General features: G+C 36.9%; 1 protein-coding gene across 11 annotated transcripts in view; it reads right to left on the reverse strand.

The window, feature by feature from the left end:
- Positions 1-583: 583 nt before the first annotated feature.
- Positions 584-13425, reverse strand: part of tns1b (tensin 1b) — a 235509-nt gene continuing 222667 nt past the window's right edge. For 9 of the 11 annotated variants that reach the window (XM_059562497.1, XM_059562504.1, XM_059562500.1 and 6 more), the window contains 11 exons: positions 12297-13348; positions 10278-10364; positions 8643-8771; positions 8044-8139; positions 6130-6207; positions 5068-5139; positions 4168-4194; positions 2718-2886; positions 2563-2631; positions 2292-2321; positions 584-1387 (listed from right to left, as the gene is read on the reverse strand). In XM_059562497.1, the coding sequence (XP_059418480.1) occupies positions 1246-1387; positions 2292-2321; positions 2563-2631; positions 2718-2886; positions 4168-4194; positions 5068-5139; positions 6130-6207; positions 8044-8139; positions 8643-8771; positions 10278-10364; positions 12297-13348 (1951 nt within the window). In that variant the 3' untranslated portion in view covers positions 584-1245. The remainder of the gene's footprint in view (positions 1388-2291; positions 2322-2562; positions 2632-2717; positions 2887-4167; positions 4195-5067; positions 5140-6129; positions 6208-8043; positions 8140-8642; positions 8772-10277; positions 10365-12296; positions 13349-13425) is intronic. The other 2 variants (XM_059562506.1, XM_059562499.1) reach the window with 1 other exon arrangement.

The following is a 13425-nucleotide window of genomic DNA, read 5'->3' on the forward strand; positions in this document are numbered from 1 at the left end:
GGTTTCAGAGACATTTCCCAAACACCCAAGTGGAAAGAGCTGAATGCTACATTTTGATTCATGATGGAGTTTTGGAGATACATTTAGCAAATTTTCCTGTTTATTTTTTAAGTTGATTTAAATCTGTATTGTATGAAGCACTTTAAAATAAATGTGACTTGAAATGCATGACATCATGCAAACAGATAAATGCACTAGACAATTATAACAATTAAAATCAATGCAATTTGGCTGCTTTACTCGTTGGCAGTCAAACCCCTACAAAATGGTGTCATCATTATTTTTTTCTTACACGCCATCTGTCAGTCTGCCTTCAAATGCCATTCTATTGCACTTCCCCCAGACATCTGGAAATTAAGACATTCCAAATAGCAACTGCTGGATATTCATGGACTAGAGGTGAACGGAGACTGTGAATTACTGAAACAAAAAGCATATTTGAGGATGGGAATATCTAACTCCGTAGTTCCCAACACTGGTCCAAGAGGGCACCCCTACACTGCACGTTTTGCATGTTTCCTTAATCAAACATACCTGATTCAGGTCATCAGCCAATTAGTAGAGACTCAAAAACCTGAAATTTGTGTGTCAGTGAAAGAAGATATTGCAAAATGTACAGTGTTGGGGTGCCTCCCGGACCAGAGTTTTGGAACCACTGATCTAACCCATTCTTACTTTTAGCTTCTGCTACTGTAGGTTCTGCTGTTATATGTAAGAGACCTTTAAAATCCCTCTTAGCTGACGTATGAAAAGGTCTTGCACTTGTAGTGTGAGAAAAAGGAGCCGCTTTCAGAAGGAAAAGAGGTGATGCTTCAGTTCATATGTACAGTTTTGACGAAGCAGCCGTGGTTTACCAAGATATACAAGGACGCTTGATTAATAATTGGTTTGTCCTGACTGCTCTCTAATCGTTGGTACACCAGCCCCACATTTCTGACTCTTCATCAACTTTTTTTTTACTTTTTCTTATCCTTTTTTCTAAAAAAAAAAAACAACAAAATCACCAACATCAATTTCCACGTCCCCTTCGATTGAGATGAAGATCACCTCCCCTCTGTACCTCACTCCTCTACGCCCACACTGCACTTCCTCTGTCCCTCTTCCTCACTGCCATCCGAATAACCCTTCCTCACACATACACAACTGCACGTACACACAGCCTCTGACCCAAACATACAGAAACTTAAAAAGAATTCAAACAGAGCAAAATGAAAGTCCTCCAGAAAGCAGCGCTGCGTGAAGAGTTCACCGCTTCTGAGAGTTGCTCATCACTTTAGAGACAAAGTTGACGATGGCTGTTGCCGGTTGATCGGGATCCATCTCGGCGAACAGGTGGCTGACGTTGTCTGTCGTGCTGCCTTGCTTTCTGGCCACAAAGCCAAAGAACCTGTAAATAAAAAAAATCTTGATACACTGTTTGTCTTTCTCATCTCTTGAACCACAACAGCAGAGATGCTGTTCATCGTCAATGCCACTAACATCATCTGCTTTTATCCTCAGCCCAGTCCAATGATCTGTTCCTCCTGTGTATAATATCTGCCCACTACATCAACAGCACAGCGCTTTATAACACGGCTGAAGCAGCACAGAACGGCACAGAACAGCACAGAACAGAACGACAGCACAGGAGGCTGTCATATGCCTCATTGCACCGAGAGTGGAAAGTGTCTTGTGCTTGAAAACTCAAGTGCTTAGTAAAGAGATCTGCTCAGATTGGGTGTGAGGGGACCATATCATACGCTTATTTTGGGCCAAAAATCATCTCTATGGTTCTTAAAATAAAATCGGCTCCTTTTTGTCTCTATAAAAAGTTAATATAAATTCTGTCATCATTTATAAATGTTAGTAACCAAACAGCTGATGGTAGCCATTGACTTCCATAGTATTAAAAAAAAAAAAAAAATACTATGGAAGTCAATGGCCACAGTGACTATTTGGTGACCAACATTCTTCAAAATCTGTTCTTTTCTGTTCAACAGAAGAAAGAAGCTCAGGCAGGTTTGGAACAACTTGTGTGAGAAAATCATGACAGAACTTATGAGAATCACGGAGCATCTGAGCTTTTATCCTTCATGTATGTAGTGTTTGGCCTCAGAGGGTAAATCATGACATGTGTGTGAGGGTTAGCACGTTAGCGTCATGTTCTGTGCAGAGATCACAATCCCACTCATTCATCATGATAGCCCAGAGCACAGGCACTCTATCCCATGATGCACCAGATAGGGGGAGCAGAGCTTGCTGATACATCTCTAAACTATTTTCAGATAACACGTATGCTGAGCAAAACTTACTTTGCAGTGCCACCCTCTGATTTGCTCCACCTGAAACGACATTGAAACAGATTATTGCTGTTTAACTTTACATCATTAACTAAAAAATAATAAAATAATTTATTTATAGAGCACTTTTCAAGGAACACGCAGATGCTTAAATAGCTGACAACTCTTAATAGACTACAACATAATTCTGATCCTGTCACCAGATCCACTGATCAACATAGAAACATTGTGACATTGACTGCTGTGGTTTAAAGTTAATGCTAATCTTGCAGGGTTTGCTTACTTCCTCTCCTGTGGATCAATGTCGCAGAACGTGACCGTACTGATGGGATAATGACGTCTGAAAAAAAGCCTGTTGAAGAAACGACAGATATGTGCTTTTAAAACATGTTCAAGTGTAGTCTTGGAATACATTAAGATGAAGAAAGAAAAACTCACTTTCTCTGGTTGTCAGTGAGTGTGATGCCTTGTGCCGACACCTTGAAGTGAACAATGGTGGCTGAAGGTGCGGGACTGGCTGCCATGGTTTCTGAGATGGCCTTGGCGATGGCCTGAGGCCCAGTCAGAGACTCCATATCCACAGAGTTTATGTACAGGACATTGCATGCTGAGAAAGACAAGAAAACACACATAGATCAATAACCATGGTGGTATCCACAAAGACTTTAATTACTACTGCATTATGTAAGATAGATGCGCCTTAAACTCTGACCGTCATACATACTGGGATTTTGTCAAACACACACATAACATTAGTATATTCTGCATTTGCATAATCCAGTGGTTCTCATAATATGGGTCGGCGTTATTGGCGTAAATTCTGAACTCTCATTCATAAACATTATCAAACATGCACTGATGATTCACCAGTGTTATTTTAGTGTTATTTACATCAAATATGTACATTATAGTATTTATAAATATTTTGAATTAGCCTTTATTTTTATATTTTCCATTTTCATTTGAATTTTACGTTTTAATAAATCTGTCATTTTTATTACTATTATTTCTACTTAGCTTTCATTTATTTTTATTTCAGTTTTAAGAATTTTAGTACTTCAACTTAAACTTGTTTTATTACAGTTAAATTGTAATGTGTAATTAAAATTTATAAAACAAATTAAGCTATTTAAATAAAGATAAAGTATTTTTTATATTTTCAGTTAACAATAACAACACTGAGATTCAAGCAAAGAACCAATGAAGTTCGTGTGCAGCTTATTTTTTTTATTTTTTACTATTAAAATTATTATTCTTATTTTTTCTTACTATTTTGGGTGAACTACTCTTCAAAATTGCTCCCGCAAATCAGCATTAATGTGTTATTTATATATATATATATATATATATATATATATATATATATATATATATATATATATATATATATATATATATATATATATATATATATATATATATATATATAAAACATATCTTTAAAATATTTTTGCATATTTTTGAATGCATTTTTTCCCATTTTTTATTACTAGAAAGACATGTAGCAACAACTGATTAGTATTCGTGATTGAGAGGGCTCCGAATTTTTCTTCTCTCAAAGGAAGAGCTGAAAAGAAATTGAGAACCACTGGCATCATCTATCAGTAGATCCATGCATAGTAATCTTACATCAGTCAAAACAGAACATGCCATATTCATTAAGAAAGTGTTCCTGAAATACAATCGAGGCGTTGACAAAAAGCAGAAAACATAGCAGCCAAACAGTTTTTAGCAGAGAAGGGAAAAGATGCTTCAGGAGGTCTGGACCATCACATGCACAGTAGTAAAATAGGAGTGTGGTTCTCTCTCTAGACACGGCAGTCAAAGTCAGGCTAAACACAATGACACAGGTAAATTAATCAAATAGGCAGAACATCATTGGGTTTACCATGTGAGTCAGATGAACTCTTCTGCCCTAAATCATTTCCACAGGAGTGACACCAGGGTGGGGAAGAACATGGCAGTTGGTTCAGAGTTGATATCAGATCATAAACAAGCAACAAAGCTAGTGTGACTGCATTAACACTTGGACTAATGGAGAAAACTCGCATTCAATGTATCTAGAGAGTATAAATCGAGATCTAATATGAAAAATATACTGCTGATAAATTCACATCTACCACATCTTTAGGGATTTTGCTGAACGATGTAGTGCTAAAAACGCTAAACTTTAATGCTTTTAAGAAAATACTGCTTTTAAACTTAACTTACAAATTAACTTAATTACCTTTTTTGACAGTAGATATTCTTTTACCCCTATAAAATAAATCAATTTTCCCACTCTAGTTGAAGCAAGAAAACATGAACTTTTGTTTCAAAGTAAGTTCACATTCTCTGGGTTTCCATTAATGCATTTACATGCAAATTCAATGTATTATTTCAATCAACATTTTAAATATATACCCTTTATTGCCAACACCTAAGGCATATTTTTGATTACCACAAAATATTACTGACTAATCCTGTTTTCTTTTCTTTACATTTTTTGTTTTATTTATTTTTTAAATACCATTTCAAAATATCGAAAACAGTCTAGCATTTCCGACTGTTGGATGTGTGTTGTCTGGTCCATGTATTTCTTGTTTAAGTGCCTTACTGAAACTATGATTATTGCTTTTTTTTAAAACTAAGAGAAAGTCAAAAGGGTTTTTTCTTTGGTGACTACACTTGTGCCACAAATCCCATCAGTAGATCTTAATTTGAACCTGAATCTGGAACATTGCTTTTTATGAGGTTTAAAGGAATAGAAAGATTTTATACTATTAATAATGAATGTAAATATTCTCACCTGCACCCTGTTTGAGTGTATCTGCCGCTGGGTTAGTTGGTGTTGCAATCTCAGGTGACTCCTCTAGAGGATCTGTAAAAATGACACCAGGTCAAAGTTTAGACTGTGCACATCCTGTCCGTTTGAGTGCTATGACCTGTCGTTCTGCTGCGAGAATTCTTGCTATGATAGGAATCAAAGCGCCTGGCTAGCATGCTGTCAAACAGTGTTTGAAAAGGCAGAGATGCACACATAATGGTGTGTGGTTTCATGACCCCGACACCTGGATGGCACATGGCAGTTGCCTGAGGACGGAGGCCAGCTGAATCCGCAGACCTCGGAAAATGCTCACAATTATTCACACCGGGCAAACAGGACATACATCATCATGACAGAGAGCACAGCTAAGTGAGGTCATGATGAGTAGGCATGTACAGTACGTACAAAAACACTGAAACACACAAAAGTCACAGTGGGAATACATAAAGTATGAATCTGGCTTTACTAATTTGTATTTTTATCATTTTTTATATATTTTTTTGCTTTAACAACAGTATCAATCAAACTTTCAAGTTTGAATAAATGAGTTCAGATGCTTAGGGTTCCTTGTATTTTTCTGCAAACAGTGTTAAATTTCATAAAAAAGAAAGAAAGAAAGAAAGAAAGAAAAACACCAAGGAGCACATAAAAAGCTGAAATATGCAAAAAAATGCACACCTATTCGATTGATAAACGTTTTATTCAGAGAGATATAATGTGCAGAATTTACCAAATGCATTTATAGAGGTGCACTTAAAAGCTAATATGACTGAATAATTAGCTTCAGTTGGCTACTATGACCAAAACTGTCATATTTTTGTTCCCAAACATAATGGATAGTTTGATAAATGCGAGCAAACATGAAGTTTGCTTACAGCAGCTTACAGAGTGGAAAAAAATAAATATATGTATTAAGAATTAGAAAAATACATTAAAAATAAATGTTTTAACACATTTTTCGCATTAAAATATCACAGGTTTTGAATGTGGTCTTAGACATTTGGACCCCATTGTATGTGTAGAGAAAGTGATATGATGGCTCACCTCTGGTTGGTATGACTAGTTTGCAGGGCAGAGCCAGTGGAGTCATGGAGTGCTGGTAGACCAGTGCAGACAGGCAGCCTGAACACAGAAGGTGAATACAAAAATGGAGTCAGATTTATGAGCAGAAATCAGAGGAGGTCATACTTTACATTACAACCCTCTTGAAGCAGTTAAACTTTGATGCCGGGCAATGACAAACCATAAATCCATTTTGTTGACCAGTTGTGTCAGCTAAAGTTGGACGATAGGAGGGACATACTGCCACTTGGTTTAACCTCCAGTGTCTTTCTTTATTAAAGCTCTCCTTCAAATATTTTACTATATTAGGGGAAAAAAACAACTGGACAGACTTTGCTTAGGCAGAATATTTCCTACCACTCATGAGAAACAGCAGAACTGCGGAAGCCAAATATCCAGGTTGATAGTGGAAACGAGTCCTTGATGCCAATTTTAAATGTTATTATTAGCTTTTAAACTCTCCTCCTTCAGCAATCAGATTTTATCAACACTAACAGGAAATGAGGATAGTTTACTTTAAGGACCCTTTACAGGAATATTTCACTCCTAAACAGCCACTCTCCTTCATGTTGTTCCAAACCCGACTTTCTTCTTTAAGTGGTGATATTTTGTAGAATTCTGACCATTCTTTTCAATATTTGAAATTAAATGATGACAGATGTTGTCAAGCTCCAAAACAAATATACATGAATCAACAACATAAAGTGTCACAGAAGCAGTCAATATGACTGGTGCACTATAAAACAAGCCTTGTGGACCCATGTGAAAAAAAGAGACCTAAATGTAAGTTGTTATTCACTAAAAATCAAATATCAGATTGGAGGTCAGTGATGTTCAGCCACAACAAACACAAAGACCAAAAACCTGACACAACACTTCGAACTACTGTGCAAGATTTTCAGTGGAAAAAAATCATCACACAAAGCTATTATATGACTTCAGAAGACTTAAGTTGATTTAAGTTCTAAGATTCTTTTATGGAGCTTTTGTCCTTTTTTGACAACCGTGGTCACTGTGAAGTGAATAAAAAGTAGCTTAAAGATTCTACAGAAATTCACCTTTTGTAACAACAGCAAAAATTTAACAGCATAGGAGTTTGTAATGACAGGATGATGAGAAACATGATAACAGCATTTTTTGGGGTGAACTGTTCACATAAGCAGTGGGTGTCCTGGCAGAGATTCAGCCGGAGGAGTGGAGCTTAAAAATCTCTGTATGTTTATTAACACAAGTGCTATTCCCGACAACCGAGAAATCCTGCCAAATTTCACCCACACCTGCTTTCGTTCCCACAAATCAGAGTTCTTCTTCGTCCGTTCTGCTTTTCATAATTAACAAACGCTTATGCAATGATCACTGTAACGCATGCTGCCCAGCCCTGGTTTTTATGTCTCCTTCTTTGATGTGGAACGGGGCATACTGGAGAAGACAGCACTGTACATTGACTAGACTAGGCCTCCGTGTAATGTGGTCAGCAGACAGTAAATTAGAGAGGGGCGGTATTTAAGCAGTACTTAATAATGTCAGCTGCTCCCATGCTGTCGTTTGGACGACATATGTTCTACAGTTTTCTGGAAGCTACACAGACAGCTTGATTTAAAGGGAATGATTCACATGTTAACTTATATTGAAGAGCGAAAACCACACAAGTATTTGTTCTACGACTTTCACATTATTGAACATTCAACAAATTCTTGTGTCAGTGTTCGCAAGCCTATTAGGGAGCATTAGGCTACGTAGGCAGAAATCATTAGAAATTTATTCAACATGGTTCAGTCTAATTCAAAACAACTATTTAATGTGTTTGCAACATGCTAATACGAAACACAGCTCAATAGGTTTCAGAACAGATTTTACTCAATTTTAAATTAAACTAATTTAAACAGTTTGATTTACCAAAGTACAGCTCATTAGGACAGCCCTTCAGTCTCACTCCTTTTGGACTCGTCTCAATCAGGAAATGTCTCACCAGCTCATTAGCGACATCTCCAGCTGAAAAAATGATTGAGTAAGAAATTTAAATATCAAAACAGTATAATAAAAAACAACCAATAATAATATCATTTGTAGAACAGACTTTAAATGACTAAATTAAACCCTATATTGATCTCTGTATTTTATTAATTGGACAAACTTAATCTACACAAATAAATAAATACATTTTGAATTGTTTCAATTATTGTCTGGTACAGTGGTCAATCTAGTGTCATTATACAAAAGCGTGTGAACACAGAATGCCACGACTGACCAATCAGAATCCATTATTTAAGAGATGTATGCAATGATATTATAAAATAGAATAAGTAGGGTTTTTAAATCTTCTGATAGGTAGTGCACGGTAACAACTGCATCATGAAACATTGCATGTGTTTCAGTGTATGTTGTTGGGTGTGTGAATGTGTTTGTCTGATTATGATCCAGATCTCCTGTCTGGAATACATCTTGCAAATGATTATCTGCATTAGCCGCATGCCTGGAGGAGGCACATGAAATACCTTTCTTTGTAGGTTGTACGGTCGGAGGTGGTGAGGCAACTTTCATGGCCAAGCCGTAGGCCCCTCTGAATGAATGACTGTCCCGAATGACAAAGGCTCCAGGCTCTTGATCTTTCAGCATGTTGATTGCTACAGTGAGGAGAAGACAATCACAAGGGAGGTTTATTTTGTAACATAATGGTAGCTTCAGTCTTACAAAATTCAAATAAATATAATCAATGACAAGATATATTAATCCAAAATGTATGACATCCCAGGATCTGTTTATTGTGCAACCAAAAATACTACTATTATGGATAGAATCCTTATATACACTCGAGTGTGTGTGTGTGTGGGTGTGTGTGCATGTTTTTGTGACATATCAGGACACAACTCTGTATAATGACATGGGTATGGCACAGGTATTACAAGGAGAGGGTGACTTATGAGGACATAACCCATGTCCCCATTTTTCAAAACGCTTATAAATCATACAGAGTTTTTTTGATGCACAAAGTTTCCTGTGAGGGTTAGGGTTAGGTGTAGGGTTGGTGTAGGGCCATTGAATATACAGTTTGTACAGTATAAAAACCATTACGCATATGGGATGTCCCCACTTTTCACAAAAACAAACGTGTGTGTGTGTTTGGATTCTATCCATAGCACTGGACATTTAACTTAAAATATGCAATCTTTCAATCATTTACAATATAAATATGTTGTGTTTGTAGATATTTTTTAAATAACAGATACATATATTCATATAAATATAATAAGAGTAATTTTCATTTAAATAGTAGTCATAAATGTCTAGTATTATATCTATTTTTATATTATATTAAAATAAAATAAATCAAATATAATATTAACTATAAAATATTTTCCCCCTTTTTGTGAGTAAAAATTGACATTAACTCAGTAAATAATAAATAATGAATATAAATAATGCTTATCAACAATGTCCATGTGGCATATGTGCATTTATTATAGCATTTCCTATTGGTAATCATACAATGTTAATAATATCTTCCATAAACACTGATAGGGACTGTCAAACTGCACATGTAAGCATTTAAATATCCCAACATATTTTTTATTATATTATATTACATTCACAAGTTGTTTAGAAATTTGTGTGTGTGTGTGTGTGTGTGTGTCATTTGTATATTATTATATTTTCTTTTATTATTATTCGGCAGATTTTTTAAACATTTTTTTTGGTATTATTTTATTACTTTATGTAAGTCACTTTGGATAAAACTGTCTGCTATATGACTAAATGTAAATGTATTTTTCATTATGTGACATTTTTTCACACACAGAGAGATAGGGAGTGAGTCGCTAAGGAGGTTTATTCGTTATCTTAAAGACAAGATAATTAAGCAGCAGATGCAGGTGTTCGCTGGATTTAACTGAACACACATGTCGAGTGCTGTGTGATGTCACTGCATGTGCTTGCGTTTAGAGAGGACTCCAGCGCAGATGATCTAATCCAATAAGAGCACAGAAGAGAACCAGATGTGGAGACCAACAGCGATTGACCTCATATAGGGTGGCGTGAGACATATTTTACTGTTTATAGGAGTTATGAGACTCCATTCGGTGGTTTAAATATAGATAAATTAACCCTGGAACACACATATACCCCGTTCCTACCTTGGTCTCTGGAGATTTCTGGTTTATACCAGAATTTGGACGTGTCCTGGACAAACTTCACGTGCAGACTGGTCTCTGGACTACCATCTGGGAAATGAAATATGCACTTTATTAAGCAGATGTAATGTAGTATTACATAGCACTTCAGCAGATAACATTGCACTTAGTTTCTGGAACCAAACCAGAGACTGTCTGCAATGTCATTTATTACAATAATTATGGCTGAATTTATGTGAATATAGTCACAGGTTTTGTTAGACATGCAGCAAAGTATAAATCTATAATAATTCAACATAACAGCTTCAAATGTCGCACTGCTCTGAGAATGATTAATACATGATAAAAGTATCAAGGACAAAATTTTCATTAATATGCTATTTCAATGCAATCCTAGAAAACATGTAATTAATAATAATAATAATAATAATAATAATAATAATAATAATAATAATAATAATAATAATAAATAATTACAATAATAAAACTGGGTGCTCATCTATAGTATTTATGCACATTGACTTCATTGTTGTCTGTCAATAAAATCAACAATCAAGTAAAAAATAAATTATTTATATGAATATTAAAGAAAAAAAGGGGGAGCACTTAAAAATGTCAGTATAGGCTATTATTTAACAACGTAAATATATGTAGAAATAGGGCTGGGCAACATCCGATACATTTAAAATATTTCTTTCTTTCAAGTGTAATTATTATAAAATTACTGATTATAATGACTTATACTGTCTTTTTACACGTTGCGTTGCCTATCGTGCCGTGTAAACATAAAACCATGTCTGCATTTGTGATCGGAGAAACGACAAACAACAAGCACTACTCTACAGTATTTAAAACTTGCGTTTGAATCATCAGTGGTACATTCTTTGAATATGAAAATCTACTTAAAAGCTGTGAGTCAGAAGCGCCGGACTGACCTTGCAAAGTGAGAATTGCCCCACTTTATAGTCCTCCGTAAAATGCGTTGCACATATCTGAATATTTGGGTTGAACTGTTCTGGAACAGTGTTGTAAACAACTTTACCACTGATTTCTAGTTGAGTCCTCTTTTGTAAGGCCAAACAAAGTACTTTTGCTTTCACAGCGAAACAAACAGCGTCTCCACGACGTGGACGTGGCGATAGCAATACAATTAAAATTTTTCTCTCAGTAAATAATAAATAATGAATAATGAATATAAATAATACTTATTTTTCAAAGTTACGCCTTCTTTCTTTGCCTGAACATTTGGGTGGTGTTATGCAAATCATCCCACACAGTGACGTAGATGTGGGGGCGTGTTTAAATGTGGCGTTTTAGGAGGGCGTGGACAAATCTTAACTTTTATAAAGAATATCTCTTTGGGTTTGAGACTTTAGTCATTGTAACTTTAGGGATCTTATCTATCTACGAACAGCTTGAAATACTCCAAAGAGAAAGGAAAAATTGAAATTGCATCATATGACCACTTTACACTACTCTTTAAGGTCAGAACATGACAAATACTTAAAATTTTTGAATTCTTTACACTTTTCCAGTCATTTTTCCTTAACATTATAAATATCTTAATATAAAAAATGAATGTCTTAGTTCTTTGCATTTTCTAGTGATAATGCTTAAATCATGAAATGGGTCTGCGTTGCCTGACTTTGATGACCCACAACTTCAGCACAGTTGAAGTGCGGGCTGCAATATTAATAATATGAGAATATGTTTTTGTCTCTTAGAAATGCACATTTGACAGTATCTTGAGTTGACAGTAGTAGTAGCTTGAGTTATGATGCAGATGTAAATTTATGTTAATTAAAATATTAAGATCTCTAAAAAGTGTTTGAGTTTTATTCAGATTAACCATTGTTCTTCCAGAATAACATATATTTTGATCACAATAACAGTTAAAACCACAATGCTGCATAAATCACAATGCTGCAATCTGTTTCCAATTCTAATTCAGTAACTGAATTGAAATTTGAAGGTTTCTAATTCCACTGATACCTACTGGAATTTACTTTAATAAAGTCTTACCATACATGTTGAGTTTGGAGAAATCAGGGAGCGTATGGAAGAAATGAACGCTTGGAGTGCTGCCGCCACTGGACACTGGCGAGGACATCTTCCCGTTGAGCGTTCCGTAGGACAGTCCACCATTAGAGCGATCGCTGCCGGACACATGTCTCTTTTCTGGGAGCTGAGGTTGGGGGGCAGGACTGCCCTGTCTGAATCCCACTCCATCTATGTATCCAGCCGGAGAGACTGGGAAAGAAGGTGTAGATGGCGGCTGGTATCCAGAGGAGCTGCTCTGCCGTGAAATGGCTCCGTGCCGCTCTTCTGGAGTGGTGTAGCCACTGTACATCGGATGCCTGTCCAGACTGGGGCTACCCTGCATTAGGGATGGGTGGTATCCCAGAACGGGGCTGCCCTGACTGGGATGTGTAAGTGAGGATTGTCTGCTCAGGACGGGGCTGCCCTGGTTGGGTTGGCTAACAGATGGCTGTCTACTCAACACCGGGCTGCTTTGGTTAGGCAGAATGATTGGTTGATTTAGGGACGCCTGTCGATTGAGGATGGGGCTACTCTGGACGGCTTGTCCCATAGGTTGTCTGCTGAGAATCGGACTACTCTGAGTCCCGTAGGCGACGGGATACTGTCTGGACAGCATCGGACTGCTCTGCGTTCCTTGGGACACCATTGTGTGTCTTCCTTGCATGGGACTACCGGCCATTCCAGGCAGATGACCATTGGCCGGGGTTGGTTGATGGGCCAGAACGGGGCCGTCCTGATTAGGTAGTCTGTGCTGGAGACTGGGAGCAGACATCACGTCAGTCAGGATGGCTTGGTGTCTTGTGCCAGGGCTTCCGGCGAGTGGCTGGATGGTGGTGGCATTATTTTCCATGGTCTCTGGCAGAGAGGGGCTGATATCAGGGGTGATGTAGCCTCCCAACATGCTGCTGGAGCTGGGGTAAGAGGGTGTGGGTGTATGGTATGTGCTTTCGGAGGGCTGGGAGTGAAGGATAGAGTCGACAGCAGCCTGGGACAGAGAATTCAACCCAACCCCGCTATCAGTCAATGAGCTTTCACTGAAAGACAAAACAAGAGAACGAGAAGGATTAAAATAAAAATAAAAAAAGTACTAAAATCGTAACTAAAACTGAAA

The sequence above is a fragment of the Carassius carassius genome, chromosome 11 (assembly GCF_963082965.1).
Source record: "Carassius carassius chromosome 11, fCarCar2.1, whole genome shotgun sequence".
Taxonomy (NCBI): Eukaryota; Metazoa; Chordata; class Actinopteri; order Cypriniformes; family Cyprinidae; genus Carassius; species Carassius carassius.